At 54.6% G+C, this 14,732-nt stretch overlaps 1 protein-coding gene and 1 long non-coding RNA gene across 7 annotated transcripts in view; one reads left to right on the plus strand and one right to left on the minus strand.

The window, feature by feature from the left end:
• Positions 1-2,088: 2,088 nt before the first annotated feature.
• LOC140682339 (uncharacterized) lies at positions 2,089-4,698 on the minus strand. The gene is made up of 3 exons (XR_012053955.1): positions 4,258-4,698; positions 3,909-4,080; positions 2,089-2,432 (listed from the first exon to the last, which is right to left on the minus strand). It is a non-coding gene; the product is annotated as an uncharacterized lncRNA (long non-coding RNA).
• NFATC1 (nuclear factor of activated T cells 1) overlaps positions 3,046-14,732 on the plus strand; it is a 111,143-nt gene continuing 99,456 nt past the window's right edge. For 3 of the 6 annotated variants that reach the window (XM_041714231.2, XM_041714232.2, XM_041714233.2), the window contains exons 1-2: positions 3,047-3,543; positions 12,341-13,439. In XM_041714231.2, the coding sequence (XP_041570165.1) occupies positions 3,411-3,543; positions 12,341-13,439 (1,232 nt within the window). In that variant the 5' untranslated portion in view covers positions 3,047-3,410. Of the gene's footprint in view, positions 3,544-7,268; positions 7,574-12,340; positions 13,440-14,732 lie in introns of those variants that run through there. The other 3 variants (XM_041714235.2, XM_041714234.2, XM_030265602.4) reach the window with 3 other exon arrangements.

The following is a 14,732-nucleotide window of genomic DNA, read 5'->3' on the forward strand; positions in this document are numbered from 1 at the left end:
GCTACAGTACACCAAGTGCTGTCGCCCACGAGCACCGCCTCGACATGCAGTCACACAGACGAGTTTCTCAGCCTGACCCAGGCCACACAAGCCACTGCATGCTGCCTCAGCCACAGAGGAAAGGTAGAGCAGGGCAGCTGATTAACCTAATTACTGTTTAAGTGCAGCAAGCGCTTTGTTTTCAAGCACAGCCGCCTCTGTGGAAGGGAAGGGAAGCAGCAGCTCACCCTGTCCTTGCTGTGGGACATGTGGATGGAGAGGGACTGCACAGGGAGCCCATGCAACTCTGCGGCAGACGTGGACAGTGAGAAGAGAGGGTGTAGCAGAAGCATTCCTGTGGAAAGATGGAGAAAGCTGGCTGCGTGGCAGCGACAGGGAGAAGACACGTCCTGGCACAGCACTGGTGACAAGGGAGGATTTCTAGCTAGGATGAATGCCTGTACAGCCCTGAGTGGAGCAGAGCCTGCTGAGGTCCCACCAGCTCTGCTGGGATTCACCCATGAGGGATTAGGACCAGTCAATGAGGGACTAGATTACAACGGGAGCCCTATATCTGGTTTTAGTGCCCGAACTAGCATGCAGTGATACTCACAAAGAAAAAAGAAGGTTGCTGGGGAGTGAGGAAGCAGTAGCAGACACATCTCCCTGTTGTCCACCACTGACCACTCCCACATGTGGGCTGTGATGGTCAGCATGTCATGCGGGGGCCCAGGGAGCTGCTTAGGATGAAGCTAGATGTGGAGACTTGCCTCTTGCATCTTCCCTGGCAGGTGAAGAAGCTCTACAGGATCATCAGACCTGTCTCAAAAGTCAGGGAGGAGACTGATACTGGTCTCTGCTAACTCAGCACCAAAGATCACTGAAAAGTACTCCGAACACTTTCGTAACTTTTTTCCCCTCATTTTTTTAGCTTGTTTTTAGTTCTGTTGAAAGAAAACGTCTTGAAGTTAAAAATAATGAAGGAAGGCAAATGGTGGCCGTAGCACTTACAGGCAGGATTTAGGGAGGAGGTGTAGGGAAGCAAAGCAAAGAGGGCCAGCCGGTATGTGAGCCTCGGTGGTAGCACAGGACAAGAGACCTGGTACCGGGGACGTAGCTTTTAGAAGCACCGGGGCGCGTTTGCTACAATGATCCACTGAAACAACAGCCGTCTAAAAATAAGGTTGTTTTCTGCACTAAGCTCCTTTTAACTTCGTTAGTCATCACCGCCTCCCAAAATAAGCTCCGTGTAACAGTCTCTCCTAGTAGCGGCTGTAAACAAACCCGGGGAGGCGGGAAGGAGGCGCGGGGCCGAGGGAAGCGGAGGCGGGGCGGCCCCGGGGCGGCCCCGCGGGGCTGCGGGGGTGACGGGCCCGGGGCGGGGGTCGGGGCGGCCGCGGGGCCCGCGCTGCGCCGCCGCCGCCGGCTGCCCGCGCCGGCTGGCGGGGCCTTGGAGCGGCGCCACGGTGGTCCGGGCAACGGCATTAAACAGGAGGAAACAGACGGGGGATTCCGTCATTTCGGCGAGAGCGGGGCGGGGGGGCGGGGGGCGGCAGGAAAGGAGAGTCCCGCCGAGAGCAGCGCGGCTCTCGCCCGCCCCCGCCCCAGCCTCTCGGGAAGCAGCCGGGATATTCCCCCCGCCTCCCCCCGCCGCACCGGGCAGCCTCGGCAGCCGCCCCGGTGGGCCTCCGCGGGCCCGGGCACCGCGGCCCCGAGCGCCGCCCCGTCGGGCCGGCGGGGGGAGCTCCCTCAGCGCCGCCCGCGCCCTCCCCGCTCCGCGGCGCCCCCTGGCGGCCCCCCGCGGTCCCGCGCGCCGCGTGCCTGAGGGGATGCGGGGGCTGGGAAAGGCCGCCGGAGGCAGAGGGCTTCTCCCCCGCCTTCTCCCGTTCAGTTTTCCTTGAAAGAAAAGCGTTGCCCTTTTGGTTCGTGTTTTGGGGTTTTCCTATCCGACGGAGCAGCCGAGGTCGGTGGAGGGTGCTGCGCTCGCCACCGGCCGCGCTTCTTGCCGGGCACCGTCTTCCACCGTTCTTCAGTGGAGGAGCCCCCTCCGAAGGGCCAGCCGCGGGCTCCCGTTCCCCAGGAGCGGACAGGATTTCGTTTATACTGGGTTTATTTCCAACCACATATGGGTGTCAGGCACTAGATTGATGATTTTTTGTTTTTCTTCACACACTAGATATATGCTCAAAACCACCCCAACTGGCCCGCGTGTCCCATTCCAAAACTTTCGTTCCCTCCTGCCAGCTGTGGGAGCAGAGGGAGGACGGAGCGGGAGCGGGGGGCGAGGGGAGCAGGGCTGGGAGCGGGGCGGCACGGCCTCTCTCAGCAGCTCCCGTCCGGGAGGCTCCCGCCTCGGCCGGGGTATCACGGCTGCGTCGGGGACCGGGACGAGGCGTCCCGGAGATGGGAGGTGGGAGGAGGAGTCGCAGTAGGATGGAAATCTCTTCTCCCTGCTACGAAGTGATGAGACACAACTGTGTTGCTGAGATATTTACAGAATAATAATAAATAATAATAATAATAAATCTGGAGCGACTGAAACCGAGTCCGCGGGTCTGTTAGTAATTTAGCAGAATGGGATTTTCCTTTCTCTCGCCTGCCAGTTGATGCTCTTTTCCAAATTTCCACAGCGGGGGAAGCCTGCGATTTTTTTTACATAATGATTCCAGCATGCGAGGCTGCCTCGCCTTTTTTTTTTTTTTTTTTTTTTTTTTTTCCTTTTCCCCTCTCCCTGCCTGCCCCTTTCGCTCCACGGTCTCCCTTCTTTCCCCACCTTCACTTTACGACCCCGGCCCCCGGCGCGCCGCCCGTTCTCCCGCAGGAGGGCACCCGGCTCCCGCAGGCTGAGGGGACCCCGCGGGCGGTGGCGGCGGGGCCGGGGCTGGGCGGGCGCCGTGCCCTGTGGAGGGGCGGGCGTCCGGGACCCGTCGGTGCCCGCCGGTGCCCGCCTCCCGCTGGCCGTCCGCCGGCGGCGGGGCCGGGGCCCGGCTGACATCACGGGGCCGGGGCGGGGAGAGGGGCCAGGGGGGGGGGGGGGGGGGGGGTGTTTTCCAGCTTTAAAAAGGCTGCGCCGGGCGCGCAGCCCTGCGTCAGAGCGAGACTTCCCCGCTCCGCACACTCACTGCCCCCGTCCCCCGGCTCCTGCTCTCCGCGGGCGACAGCGCCCGCCGCCCCGTCCCGCCGCCTCAGCGCGGGCAGTGCCTACGAAGTCCCCACGCACACCCGCCCTCCCCTCCATGCCCCGTCCCCGGGGGGGCGGCGGCGGTGAGCTCCTGTGCCTCCGCGGGCGCGGCTACCACGCCGGGGGCGGCGCGGCCCCGATCACCGGGTCGTGAAGGCGGGCGGGGGGGGCGCGGGACAGGCGGGACAGGCGACGAGGGGCCGGCAGTGGCCCAGGGCGCGGCGCCGGGCTCCGCCGCCCCGCCGGGTGGATGCCAAGCGCTGCCCCGCCGGCCGCCGCCGCGCCGCCGTCGCGGGACCCATCCAGCGGGAGAGAGAGGCCGCCGGCGGCCCCGCAGGACGGCGCCCGCCCGCTCGGCAGCACCATGAAGGCGGCGGAGGAAGGTAAACGGGCGGCGCTGCGAGGGGCGGACGGCGGGCGGGCGGGCGGCGGTGTCCCCCGGTGTTTCCCCGCGGCGGCCCGGAGGCTCGCCGGCGGCCGCTTGCCAATAGGTGTCTCTTTCGCCTCTCGCACGGCGCCGCCGCGGCCGCGCCGCTGCTCCCGGCCGCTTCTCGCCGGTCCTGGGCCCGGTCCCGCTCCTGGAGGGGCTACGAGGGCGCCTGGGATCCTGTCAGGGGCACACGCTCGGGGATTCCTTCCCATCCCGGGGTTTGATTTGGGGGAGGTCAGTATACAGCCCATCGTTGCAGCCAACCCATGTTCCTGGGAAAGGGAAGGAAGGAGTCCCGGGCAGTGCCGGGCGCCTTACGGGCGCTCCCGGCACACCGAGACAGGCGGGCACGCCGCGGCCGCGCTGAGGGGCTCTGCCAACCCGCGCCCCCGGCGGGCGGGCGCCCTTCTGCCGCCATCCCGGCTCCGGGGGAGAGTTTGCCCTTCTATCCCATCTCTGAATCGCGGCTTCTTTCTCTGCTCCTGCTGCCCTGAAAACACAGTGGCAAAGTTTCTAGAGGGACAGATGGTGGGAGCGGGGCTCGGGACGCGCGCAGCTCCTCCGGGCTGAACTTGGCCCCTGCCATGGGTAGCGTCTGGCTTACTTCACCCTCCCCTCCTGCCAATCGGGACACTGTTCTCCCCCTGGAGCATCGCTATGCACCTACCGCGGAAACTTTCGGACCTTGCCGCTGCTTACGGCGCCTTTCGGCTCCAGCAGCGAGACCTCGCGGGCGTTCCCGCCGGGCATCGCCTCCGCGCCGCGGCAGGTGCGGGGCAGATCCTGGCTCCTGCTGCGGGCCGACGGCTCCCTGCTCCCCTCCCGGCTGTTCCCCGGCTCCCAAGTTTTCTCCCTATCCGGTGGTGCAGCCGCTTTGCAGCGGCTGCTGCTGAAGCTCGGGCAGGGCGCAGCGAGCTCGCACGTCCTGGGCAGAGAAAGTTGTGAAGAAGCGAAGTAGGAGGGGGCTGTCTATGTGCGCCGCGTTCTTGCCGCAGCGTGGGACAACGGGACTCCCTTCGCCGGGTTTGTCCCTGGAAAGCTGGAAGGAAGCTCAAGACCCATCTCTCTCTTTTCTTTTTTTTTTTTTTTTTAATTTTTGTTCTTCTTCTTTTTTTTTTAATATTTATTTTTACACAGCTGTTTTCACCCTACGGGTTCATTGCAGTTGACAAGATTCTGCCAGTGCGAAATCTACAAGTGCAGCTCTGACTGTGGTTCCGCTTGCGAAGCAAAGAGCCTTTTGGGATGGAAGTTAATTATACTGTATTTAATAGAAGTGGCTGGCGTGCCAGTTGCACACTCAGACATCCGTGGGCTGCACGCACGGCTCTTCCAATGCCCTGGGCTCCAAGGGCACTGAATACACCATTTGAAAAAATTAGATCCAGAGGCAGCTGACATAAAAAGCGTTCTGCGGTCTTTTGTAAAGGAAAAAAAAATCCCCCCGCTTTATTTCTGTGGCATTTCTGATGCATATGTTAAAATGTGCCAACCCTCGTTGATAGTTCTCTTCCTTGGTGGTGTATTTTGCAAGGGACTAAGAAAATGAGTCCAGCCAGAAAGCGTGACCCAATCCAGGAAACACGTAGGGGAGCCCTGCGCGTCAGGATTGCTGCCTGCAAATTAAGGTGCCATTTGATTGCCAAACTACAAGAATCAAAGAAAATACTTTATTTCTTGTTTAGTCTGGGAAGAAATGCACAGCGTCCCAGTGGCAGGACCTAATTTTTTTTCTTTGTGTAGTAGTGAGATGTGGTGTCCTTTACCTTTGAAACTGCCTGTGGTTATTCCAGGTTTAATGCCATGGACAAGGTAAATTTCCTTTCAGGCTGGGGAAGGCTGCAGCTGAAGCAGACCGTCTGATGCATCCCTTGTTGAATGTGTTTTATGGAGTTGGAACAACTCCAGTTAAGTCCAAGTAAAGACTGGGTGGGCAGAGGCTGAGCTGGTAGATGAGTCTGTGGGTCGTGCAAGGGCTGCCGGTGACATGGAAATGGCCTCCCCATCGTTCGTTTTGTTCTCCTCAGTTCAGTGACTGTTTCAAACCTATTAGCAGGAGGGCCACTGTTACTCTGTCCCCACATCGCTTTGTTTCTAACCTTAGTGATACCTTAGTGGTATCACTTTGTTTCTAACCTTTTCATGGCACATCTTTCCTCTTTCTCCGCGGGAATGGGGCTAATCAAAATATTTAATTGATGGCACTAATACTAATGTCACTGACAAATCAAGCCGTCTGTAAATAGTGTGGGACAATTCACCAGCCTTGCAGGTGCCATATGAGGGAGAGACGAAGGATCGGGGGCAACAGGTAACTGGGGGCTTCTTCTCGCCTCCCCACCGGGGCACTCCAGGAGATGGGCACCTGGAGCAGAGTGGCATCAAGGAGGGTTGACACTGGTGGAACCGGGGGTCTAGCGGCTGGGGCGAGGTTGCTGTCTTGCCTGTAGGCCCTGATCAAGGGGACAGGAGGCACATCCTTTCCCGAGGCCGGGACAAAGGCTGAGGGACATGCACGGGTGAAGCGGGCCGCTCTTCCTTGTGACGCGGCCTGAACCGGCACCACGGGGAGACCACGGTAGGGACAGGCGCAGGAGGAGGGATTCCCCAGCTGCCAAGGCCTTTAGCACACTCGGGTGAGTCAGCCCCGGCACTTCGGCGCTCACGGCCCCGCCGGGGCAAAGCCCAGCTCGGCTCCTGCGAGAGCCCAGCCTGCAGCGAGGCTCGTCCCGCCGAGGAGGGGAGAAGAATATTGGGCTCAGATGGAAAAAAACTGTGTTTTCCTGGCACTTGAGAACGGAGATTTCGGTCTCGAGCCTGGAAAATGGTATTCCCTGAGTTTATAAGAGAATACTATTTCCAAAACTGTTTAAAAAAACTGTTCCTTTTTGAAACCCGACCTGAAGCTTCGGCAACTGAGGAGCCGAGCCGAGCGACTGGGGCGGGTGCTCCTTTGCGTGGCGGGGACCTTTAGACGGGCACGGTGTAACATGACGGCAAAACACTTCGAAACATAAACTCTTAATTTACTTTTTCCTTGATTTGTATCCCGTACGAGAGGGAAGAAGGACTGGCCGGGCAGAGCCGTGGCAGCAGCGCCACCGGAGCCCTTTGCAGGCGCCCTCCCGGTGTGTGGTGGAGGCCCGGACAGGACCTTTCCCTCCCCGGCGCACGGAGGAGGCCGGCAGCGTTCCGAGTCCCGTTTTACTGCGCTTTTTATAGCAGCTGGCACTAGTGGGTGCTGCGACTAAGTGAAATAAATAATAAATAAATGAAAGCGGAGCCTCTTGGCTCACAGAAGCGGCGCGGTGGGCACCCACGGAAGAAACTTTATCAGTCGTTAGCGAAGAGGGGACACACCGGTGTCCCCCTTGAGTGGTCTGAGCAGCCCTCCCTCCCGCTGAAGCGCGGAAGGAGCCGCTCCGGCCCCGCGCCGTTACCGCCGGTCGGGAGCAGGTGAAGTCCCGCTCGCCGCCCACCCCTGGGCTCCCCATCCCGCCCACGGCGAGCCCTCGGCGGTCTGGGTCTCCCCCGGTGCCGAGTCCTCCGGGTGGGGCGAGGGCTCCCCGCGGAGCACGGGCTGCGCTGCAGGAGCAGAGCCCTGGCAGGAGGGTGCGGGGGGGCCGGGCACCGCGGTTGTTTGCATCGACCCGGAAACATCAACAGCGGGCGGGAGGGCGGATCGGAGGCGGCGGCGGCGGCAGCGAGACAGGCCGCCCGTCGGGGCCGAGATCACGTTACGGAGCGCAGCAGCGGCCGCCGTCCCACGCCGTGCCGGTCTCGGCGCGGCCCGGCCCGCCGGCAGCAGGTGTCCGGGCGCGACGGGCCGAGCCCGACGGGGCGGGCCGCGGCTGCGCCACCACCGCTGCCAGCGTGCTGGAGCGTGGCGGGGGTCGCGGCGGGAGCCATGACGGGCGTGGAGGCCGAGCAGGAGTTTGACTTCGATTTCCTCTTCGAGTTCAAGCACAGTGATGAGGGTGGAGGTGGGTCGCGGCAGGGCGGCCGGGGGACCTCCGGGGGTGCTGGCGGCGGGATGCTGTGGGGAGCCCTCCTTGCGCTGCCCCTTTCGGGAGGGAAAAAGGCTTCCTCCCTTCGCGGGGAGCGGGGCGGGGGAGCCGGCAATCGCGGCCGGACAGGTCGGCTCGGCCCCGGGCGGCGCTTGTCGCATCAGCCGCGCCGGGAAGCGGCGAGCGGGGCCGCGGCGAGCGGGATAGAGTCCTGACCGGGCGGCCAGCGCTCCTCTGGCGGGTCCCTGGCAACAGCCGAACGAGGTGCAAGGGGAGACGACCCGGGGGCCGCCGGTGCAGAGTTTTTAGAAGTTTGGAGTTGTTTGAGATGTCCGGACCCCCGCGCTGACCGCTCGCACGGCTTCCCCCGGTAGCTTTGGGTCTTGCCCGTGACAGAGATAGGCCGGTTGAGAACTCACTTCAGGCCCCTTTCCCCATCCCTTCGTGAGCCGAAGTTAGGCTCAGGGTTTAGCTTGAAGGTCATCCGCAAATAAAAATAACGGGCGTGAATTTGTCACGCGTCACAACTGTTCCCAACTCTGGTGTCTCGGTCCGGCTGTCTGTTTTTATGGCTTTGAGCAATGCTTGAGGTGGAAATGAGGCGAACAAGGCTGGAACTGGCAGAGAGAGAAGGTTGCAGCTTCCTGGTGTGTGGTTAACTCGCTGCAGTGTCGATGCTAGCGGGTCACCGTAAAGATCTCTTGTATAAGTGGATGACTTAATATTGCCTCAGAGAAGGGCTGTTTGCTCTGTACCTTATCTTTTTGCGTGTAAATTCTAGAAGGTTTGCAAATCCTTGTCTGCCAGGATATGAGCAAAGGTGTTTGCACCTTCCTAGCTCTCCCCAGCTGCCCACCTTTCTGGCACAATGTTGGTGTCCAAATAGTTGTTATAAGCTTCTAGTTTTTAGAAGGTAGTTTTTAGAGTTTCACACCAAGCTTTTCAGATAAGTGTTCTAGTGATTTGACACCTAAGTGTCTAAAGTGGAGAGGCCTAAGCAAATTAAGTGTCAAAGTCCCAGTCCGAGAAAAGTACCATTAGGCAATTTTGAAGGCATGAATTTAAACACAGACATAGCTATGGCTTCATCTTGAGCAATGTAAGGCAGCTCTCATCTTCTCTAAAGACCATACAAGCTGCTGGTGTTCAGCTTTCCTATTTAAAGTGTGTAAATAAAAAACGATGGTGCTCAGTGCTTTGCATGATCAGCCCATTAATGATAGAAAGGAATAAAACTTGTTTACTGTGAAATTAACTAGAGGGAAAAAAGGAGCTTTTTAACTGCTACAAAGGGAAATGTAATACGTGGAGGTGTGCTCACAACTCAAAAGGGTCCAATTTCTTGTGCTAGTTATACTTAATGTAAGTATGGATTTGTTGGAACAGAACTGATGCAAACCTGCACTGGTCTATCTGATACTGGGGTTTGACCCAGGATATTAAAATACCCTGTTTAACAGGATATTAAAATACCCTGTTAAATGTGTCTTGGTAGTCTGTACACTGGTTCTGGGTGCCTCTGTGAATCACAGTCAAAACAGTGATACTATGGCAAAGTCATTACTTGCCTTTCATCTGCATCAGGACTGTCAAAATATCCTACATAGCTACATTATGTGATGCAGGATTTTATTTCTAGCTGTCTCATTCACCCTGGTGAGGAAAACATCAGCATGTCATAAATGCTGACTATGGATGTGTGTTTGATGAATTTTGTAAATATGGAAGCTTTCGAGAATTAGTTTTTTTCAGAAATTTTACCTGGTGGTTTTTAGCCCACAAACCAAGGTCTCTGTCTTCTTCCTAGTTCTGGCTTTGAGACTTTTATATTTGGTGGACATATTTTCTACATGCTACCTGTAATGTTAAGATACCTAAATATGTTTGGAAGGCTTTGGATCTTGCATCTTTCTATTTTGTGTACTATTACATACAAAGTATGAGTTGTGTGACGTTATTTTTCTTGGCCCTTTAAAAGTTGGCTTTAAAAAATGCATAATAGTTCTAAAAGTGTCTATTCCTTGTCATGTGAATTAGGGAACTTGTTGCTTATAGTACTGTCTTTATAGTCTGTTTTTAAATATTTTTTTAAAACTGGATTCCACAGGCTCATCTGAGTTTTGTATTGCCTATTAAGCCTGGGCTGCAGATCTCCAGCAGACTGCAGTGTTTGAATTTCACTCTAGTCATGCATTAGAATTTGAGCAAACTGCTGGCTCTCAGTACTTACCCCTGTTATTTTGTTTGTTGTATTTTCAATACAAAGTCTAAAAGCACTGATTCTGCAGTCAGCAGTAGCAAAGCCCACCTGTTGGGTGCAGATCTGGGGCAGCCTGCTAAGCCCCCGGTCTCCTGACTGGGCTGTCCGGCTGCATGGTAGGGACCAGCTGGCAGTGGTTCCCAGGTGTGCCATGTTACCAGTGACTTCCAGCTGTATGCCAGAGCAGGGGGCTGTGGAAGGGTATGTGGAAGAAGAGCATAGCCAGTGTCCCAGCAGCAGTGTGGACATGGACATCACCTTCCACTGGAGCTGGAGAAAGCAGTGAAGGGACTGAAGCTGCCCTGAAGGCACTACTCTATACCCTATCTCTGAGCTAATTTCTGAAACAGATAAGGTCTTACCACTGTTGTACCATGTCAGGAGTTTTTCCCATGACGGGCAGGAGGGAGGGAAGTGGTGGTGGTTGTGGTGACACTGGGTGGTGTGGCCAAGTGGCAGGGCAGCAACAAAAGGGAACTGATTTTGGAAAGAGGGAATTCTGATCCCCCTGGCAAATCTGCACCTTGATGTGAAGTTGGATTTTGCCAAGTATCACCTCTTTTGTTGTATTTCCTGCCTCCCTAGTTGTTTGAATAGAGCGTGAAGCTGCAGCATGTTTTGAATAATCCAGTGTTATTTGTGGCACACTGCAGTGTAATTTAATGACCTTTCCTGAGCAAATGGCCAGTATCTGAGGGTAGACTAGAGAGCAACTTGCTCATCATTCCCAACTGTTACCTGCTATGACATGCATCAGCTGGAGTTGCTGTGAAGCTGCCACAGCACATTAATTTTTCCTAAGTACCGTTTGCCTTGAAGTCGTTGCCAACGAGAAAGGTGAGCGTAGGATCACAGGTGGATGACACCAGAGAGGGCTGAGCTGATAAACAAGGGAAAGAGAATAGCTGGCTGTGCTGGTTACCAGCTTGGAGGTTCATTTGCATTTGCAGAGCTCCCTGGTCGCCTCCGTAATAGCAGATGTAGTAATTAACACAGCCTTTCCATATCTTCTGAGGGAAGGTGCACAGGGTGACTGCCAAGGGAACTTGCCTCCTGGGATGGAAAGGGACAGGTTTCCCATGTGGACTGTCTGTGGCCACAGGGCATGTAGAGTTTCCCTCTATCCTGCCGGAACGTGATGCTGCTGCCATAATAAACCTCAGGGAAGGCTAATACATTGCAAACACAGCTTGTGGCTGGAGCTGGAGCTGGATACATTTCCAGACTGCTGAGAGGAACCTGTGCACCAGTGTTACTCGATTCAGAGTTCAGCAGTCATTGTCCTGATACAAAGATTTTGCTCTCTTTTCCCCATAAAGAGATACTTGCATTAGAGCTTACGTGTCTGGCTCATGTTTCCTGGTGACACAGAACCTCCCTATATCAGGAAGAATAGAGATGTTGATTCTTCATCACATTTTCCCCGTGAGCAGCCCACCAATACCTCTGGGTGGCAAAAAGAGTCACATATGTGCCCCTGGGACAGGGGAGCAGAGCTGAAGGAGTCCCTTCAGCAAGTAGACAGCAAGGCAAGGCAGAAATGATGCCATGTGGACCAGCTTTGAGACACTGGTCCCTGTAGAACAGCAGAGATGGAGGCATGAGAAGGCCACGCTGTTCCTTATGCTTGGTCAGGGAGCCCATTGGCACAAGGCTGTGATGTGATCTGTCACCTTCCAGGTTTTCCACAATAGCTGTGCAACTCTGCTCTTGCTTTTATACACCCAGTACTGCTAAATGGTCAGAGAGCTGGCCCAGAGTGCGGCTGCTGGCAGTGCTTGATGTGGCGTGTGCAATAACGAGCAATTTCAGTAGAATTTCAGCTGTTGCTGAGTAGTGAGACATCCATGTTTATCCTTCACCTGGCCTCTGCCAGTTGAGCTGGAGGATAAGTGGTCCCAGAAACCAGAGCAGATCAATAGATCCATCTTTTTCCAAAATCCTAGTTAACTGGAACCAGTTGGAAACTTGCTGTAATGGAAACTTCAATTGTGTATAATTTTTTTAACAGAATGCAGTCGATCTTTTTCTTTTCTTTAGTCTGCCTCCACTTTTGATTTTTTGTCCAGTTTTTTGTGTATTCCAACATTTCAGGGAGTGAGTTAAGCTCAGTTATATAAAAACACATCTCTTCAGTTGTATTTCTGAATGCTGCAGTCTCCCAGAATCCTGAAGCAATATTGTTTGAAGACTCAATTTTTTTTATTTGACGGTTCACCTAGGAACCATGTCCTCAAGACCAGCTCTGTCTGTGTACATCCCCCATCCCAAGATATCTTGTCTTGTTCTGTTCAGTTAGTGGCATTTTCAAGGATGCTAGTCTGCAGCCTCTCGCCCAGCATGGCACGCCTCTGAGCTGCATTGTTAAGGAGAGCTGTGCTTTTGTGTGTCGTGCCATGTTCCTCCATTTCAGCTGGGTATGTTACTGAGTATATTTGTGCAGCACCACATGTCATTCTTTGTTATTTGTTTGTTTCTTTCAGAACACTATAATTATGCATCTTCAAATGTAAATGCTGGCTTGCCTCTAAATGTGGCACATTCCTCATTGTCAACTCCATGTCATGGCCTGCAGACATCAAATCCCGTCATTTCAGTTGTCCCATCGACAAACCATCCCTCTGGATATGGAGGACACATTGACAGTGGAGCCTCTGAGTACTACCTGCCGCCAAACATGAGACCTAATGGAGCTCCAGCACTGGAGAGCCCCAGAATTGAGATCACATCTTACATGGGATTGCATCATAACAACAACCAGTTTTTCCACGATGAGGTGGAGGAGGCCATCCCTAACGCCAAGCGGTCACCTTCCACTGCCACTTTGAACTTGCCGAACATCGAGGCGTACAGAGACCCATCCTGCCTCAGTCCAGCGAGTAGCTTGTCTTCCAGAAGCTGCAACTCTGAAGCATCTTCCTATGAGTCCAACTACTCATATCCATACACTTCACCTCAGACCTCTCCATGGCAGTCCCCGTGTGTCTCTCCGAAGACCACCGACACAGAGGAGGGCTACCAGCGCAGCATGGTGGCCTGTACTTTGCTCAGTTCCCCAAGACACTCTCCATCAACATCTCCCAGAACGAGCATCACAGAGGAGAACTGGCTGGGGGCTCGCAACTCTAGGCCTCCGTCTCCCTGCAACAAAAGGAAGTACAGCCTCAATGGCCGGCAGACCTCCTATTCCCCACACCACTCCCCCACTCCTTCTCCGCAAAACTCGCCACGGGTGAGTGTCACGGATGACACGTGGCTGGGGAACACAAACCAGTACACCAGCTCCGCCATTGTTGCCGCCATCAACGCCCTCACCACTGACAGCACCATCGATATGAACGATGGGATTCCCATCAAGTCAAGGAAGACCACCATTGATCACACCCCGTCCATGACTCTCAAAACTGAACCGGCTGGCGAGGATCATGGGACCATATCGCCAACTGCCGATTTGTCACCAGAAGACTTCACCAGCTTTCAGCACATCAGGAAAGGAAACTTCTGCGAGCAGTACTTGTCTGTGCCACAGCATCCCTACCAGTGGGCCAAACCAAAGCCTCTATCTCCAACATCCTACATGAGGTAAGGAATCCCAACTTAGAGAGCAATCCCACTAGTATCCTTATTGCATGCTTTTGTTTCCTCCTTCCCCTTCCTGTCTCTGTTTCCTGCCAAATCTGCCCATCCACTCACTCCACTTAATTCCGTCTTGCGAAACTGCTTCTGTTTTTGGTGTGGTGTGACCATGAGTGAAGCCTTGAAGAGTAAAAGAGGCTGTTCTAGGAGATGACTATCCATGGTTGTAATCAGTTATCCACTTTCCAGGGGATGAGCCCCAGGCTAGGAAGTCTGGAAATCAGGCATTCAGAAGCTCAGGGAGACGGACAATTTAGTGCCGACAAACTTGTGGCTCTACTTGAAGTTTATTATGTCTCAGTATTTTTATATTGCTGGACAAGAATATGATCTCATTATGGTGATTGTTGCAGGGCCTTTTACATTTATGCTTTGTGCACAGTAAATACAAGTTAATTAAGGCAATAGTTCTTTTGTGAATTATTTCAGTTTATCTGAAATTATTTCAGCTCACCTGAAATCTGTTTATCAATCTTTTTCTGTCTCTACTGGACAGTTATTCTCTGTTTTTTTCTGTCTTCCCCACTACTTCTGCTTAAAGAAGAAAAACTAATTTTTCAGCTCATAGTGGTTCAATCTGTTAATCAAATTTATTTATCACAACAGGGCTTTGGGTAGGAAGCAGCACAGAATAGCTGAAATCTGAATTACAGTCATTGCATTCTCTTTCTGTCATAGTTATAGACTATATTTTGGAGTCTTCTGGAAGCTGTAATATGCAGAAGCATGTGGTGCAGGAAAATAGTTCAGCTTTCCAAGGGTTTGTGGGCTGTTCCTAGTCCCTGGTTCTGATGGACACCCCCTCTCCTCCTCTTCCTCAAGCACACCTGGCTTCTTGCTCTTGACAGTGAAGCTGCCTTTCTCAAAATGAAAGCACTAAGTGTGTAGCTGAAGTGTTTTAATTAGCGATGTGTTTCCTGGTTCTCAGCCTGGTCAGTGTCACCTTTCTTCAGCTGGCACCTCTCTGCCGTGTACTGTCTCCTGAAACTGAGATGGAGTGGTCCATGGCTCTTTATGTTGCAGCCTGCTCCCCTTCCTCATTGTTCTCATTCTCCTCTGCATTTCCAAGCTCCTTTCAAGACCCTGGCTCAATTCAGTACTGGGAAACGCAGCAACCCCTTTGGCTCTGGCCACCCAGAGTTAGGCACTCACTGTCTTTCAGAGACTTCTAACACGTGGCAAATCCTTCAGCGCCTTCCCATTTACTTAGAAAAAGCTTTTTGTGTTCACCCACTGCAG

Source organism: Taeniopygia guttata, chromosome 2 (assembly GCF_048771995.1).
Source record: "Taeniopygia guttata chromosome 2, bTaeGut7.mat, whole genome shotgun sequence".
In the NCBI taxonomy this organism is placed as follows: domain Eukaryota; kingdom Metazoa; phylum Chordata; class Aves; order Passeriformes; family Estrildidae; genus Taeniopygia; species Taeniopygia guttata.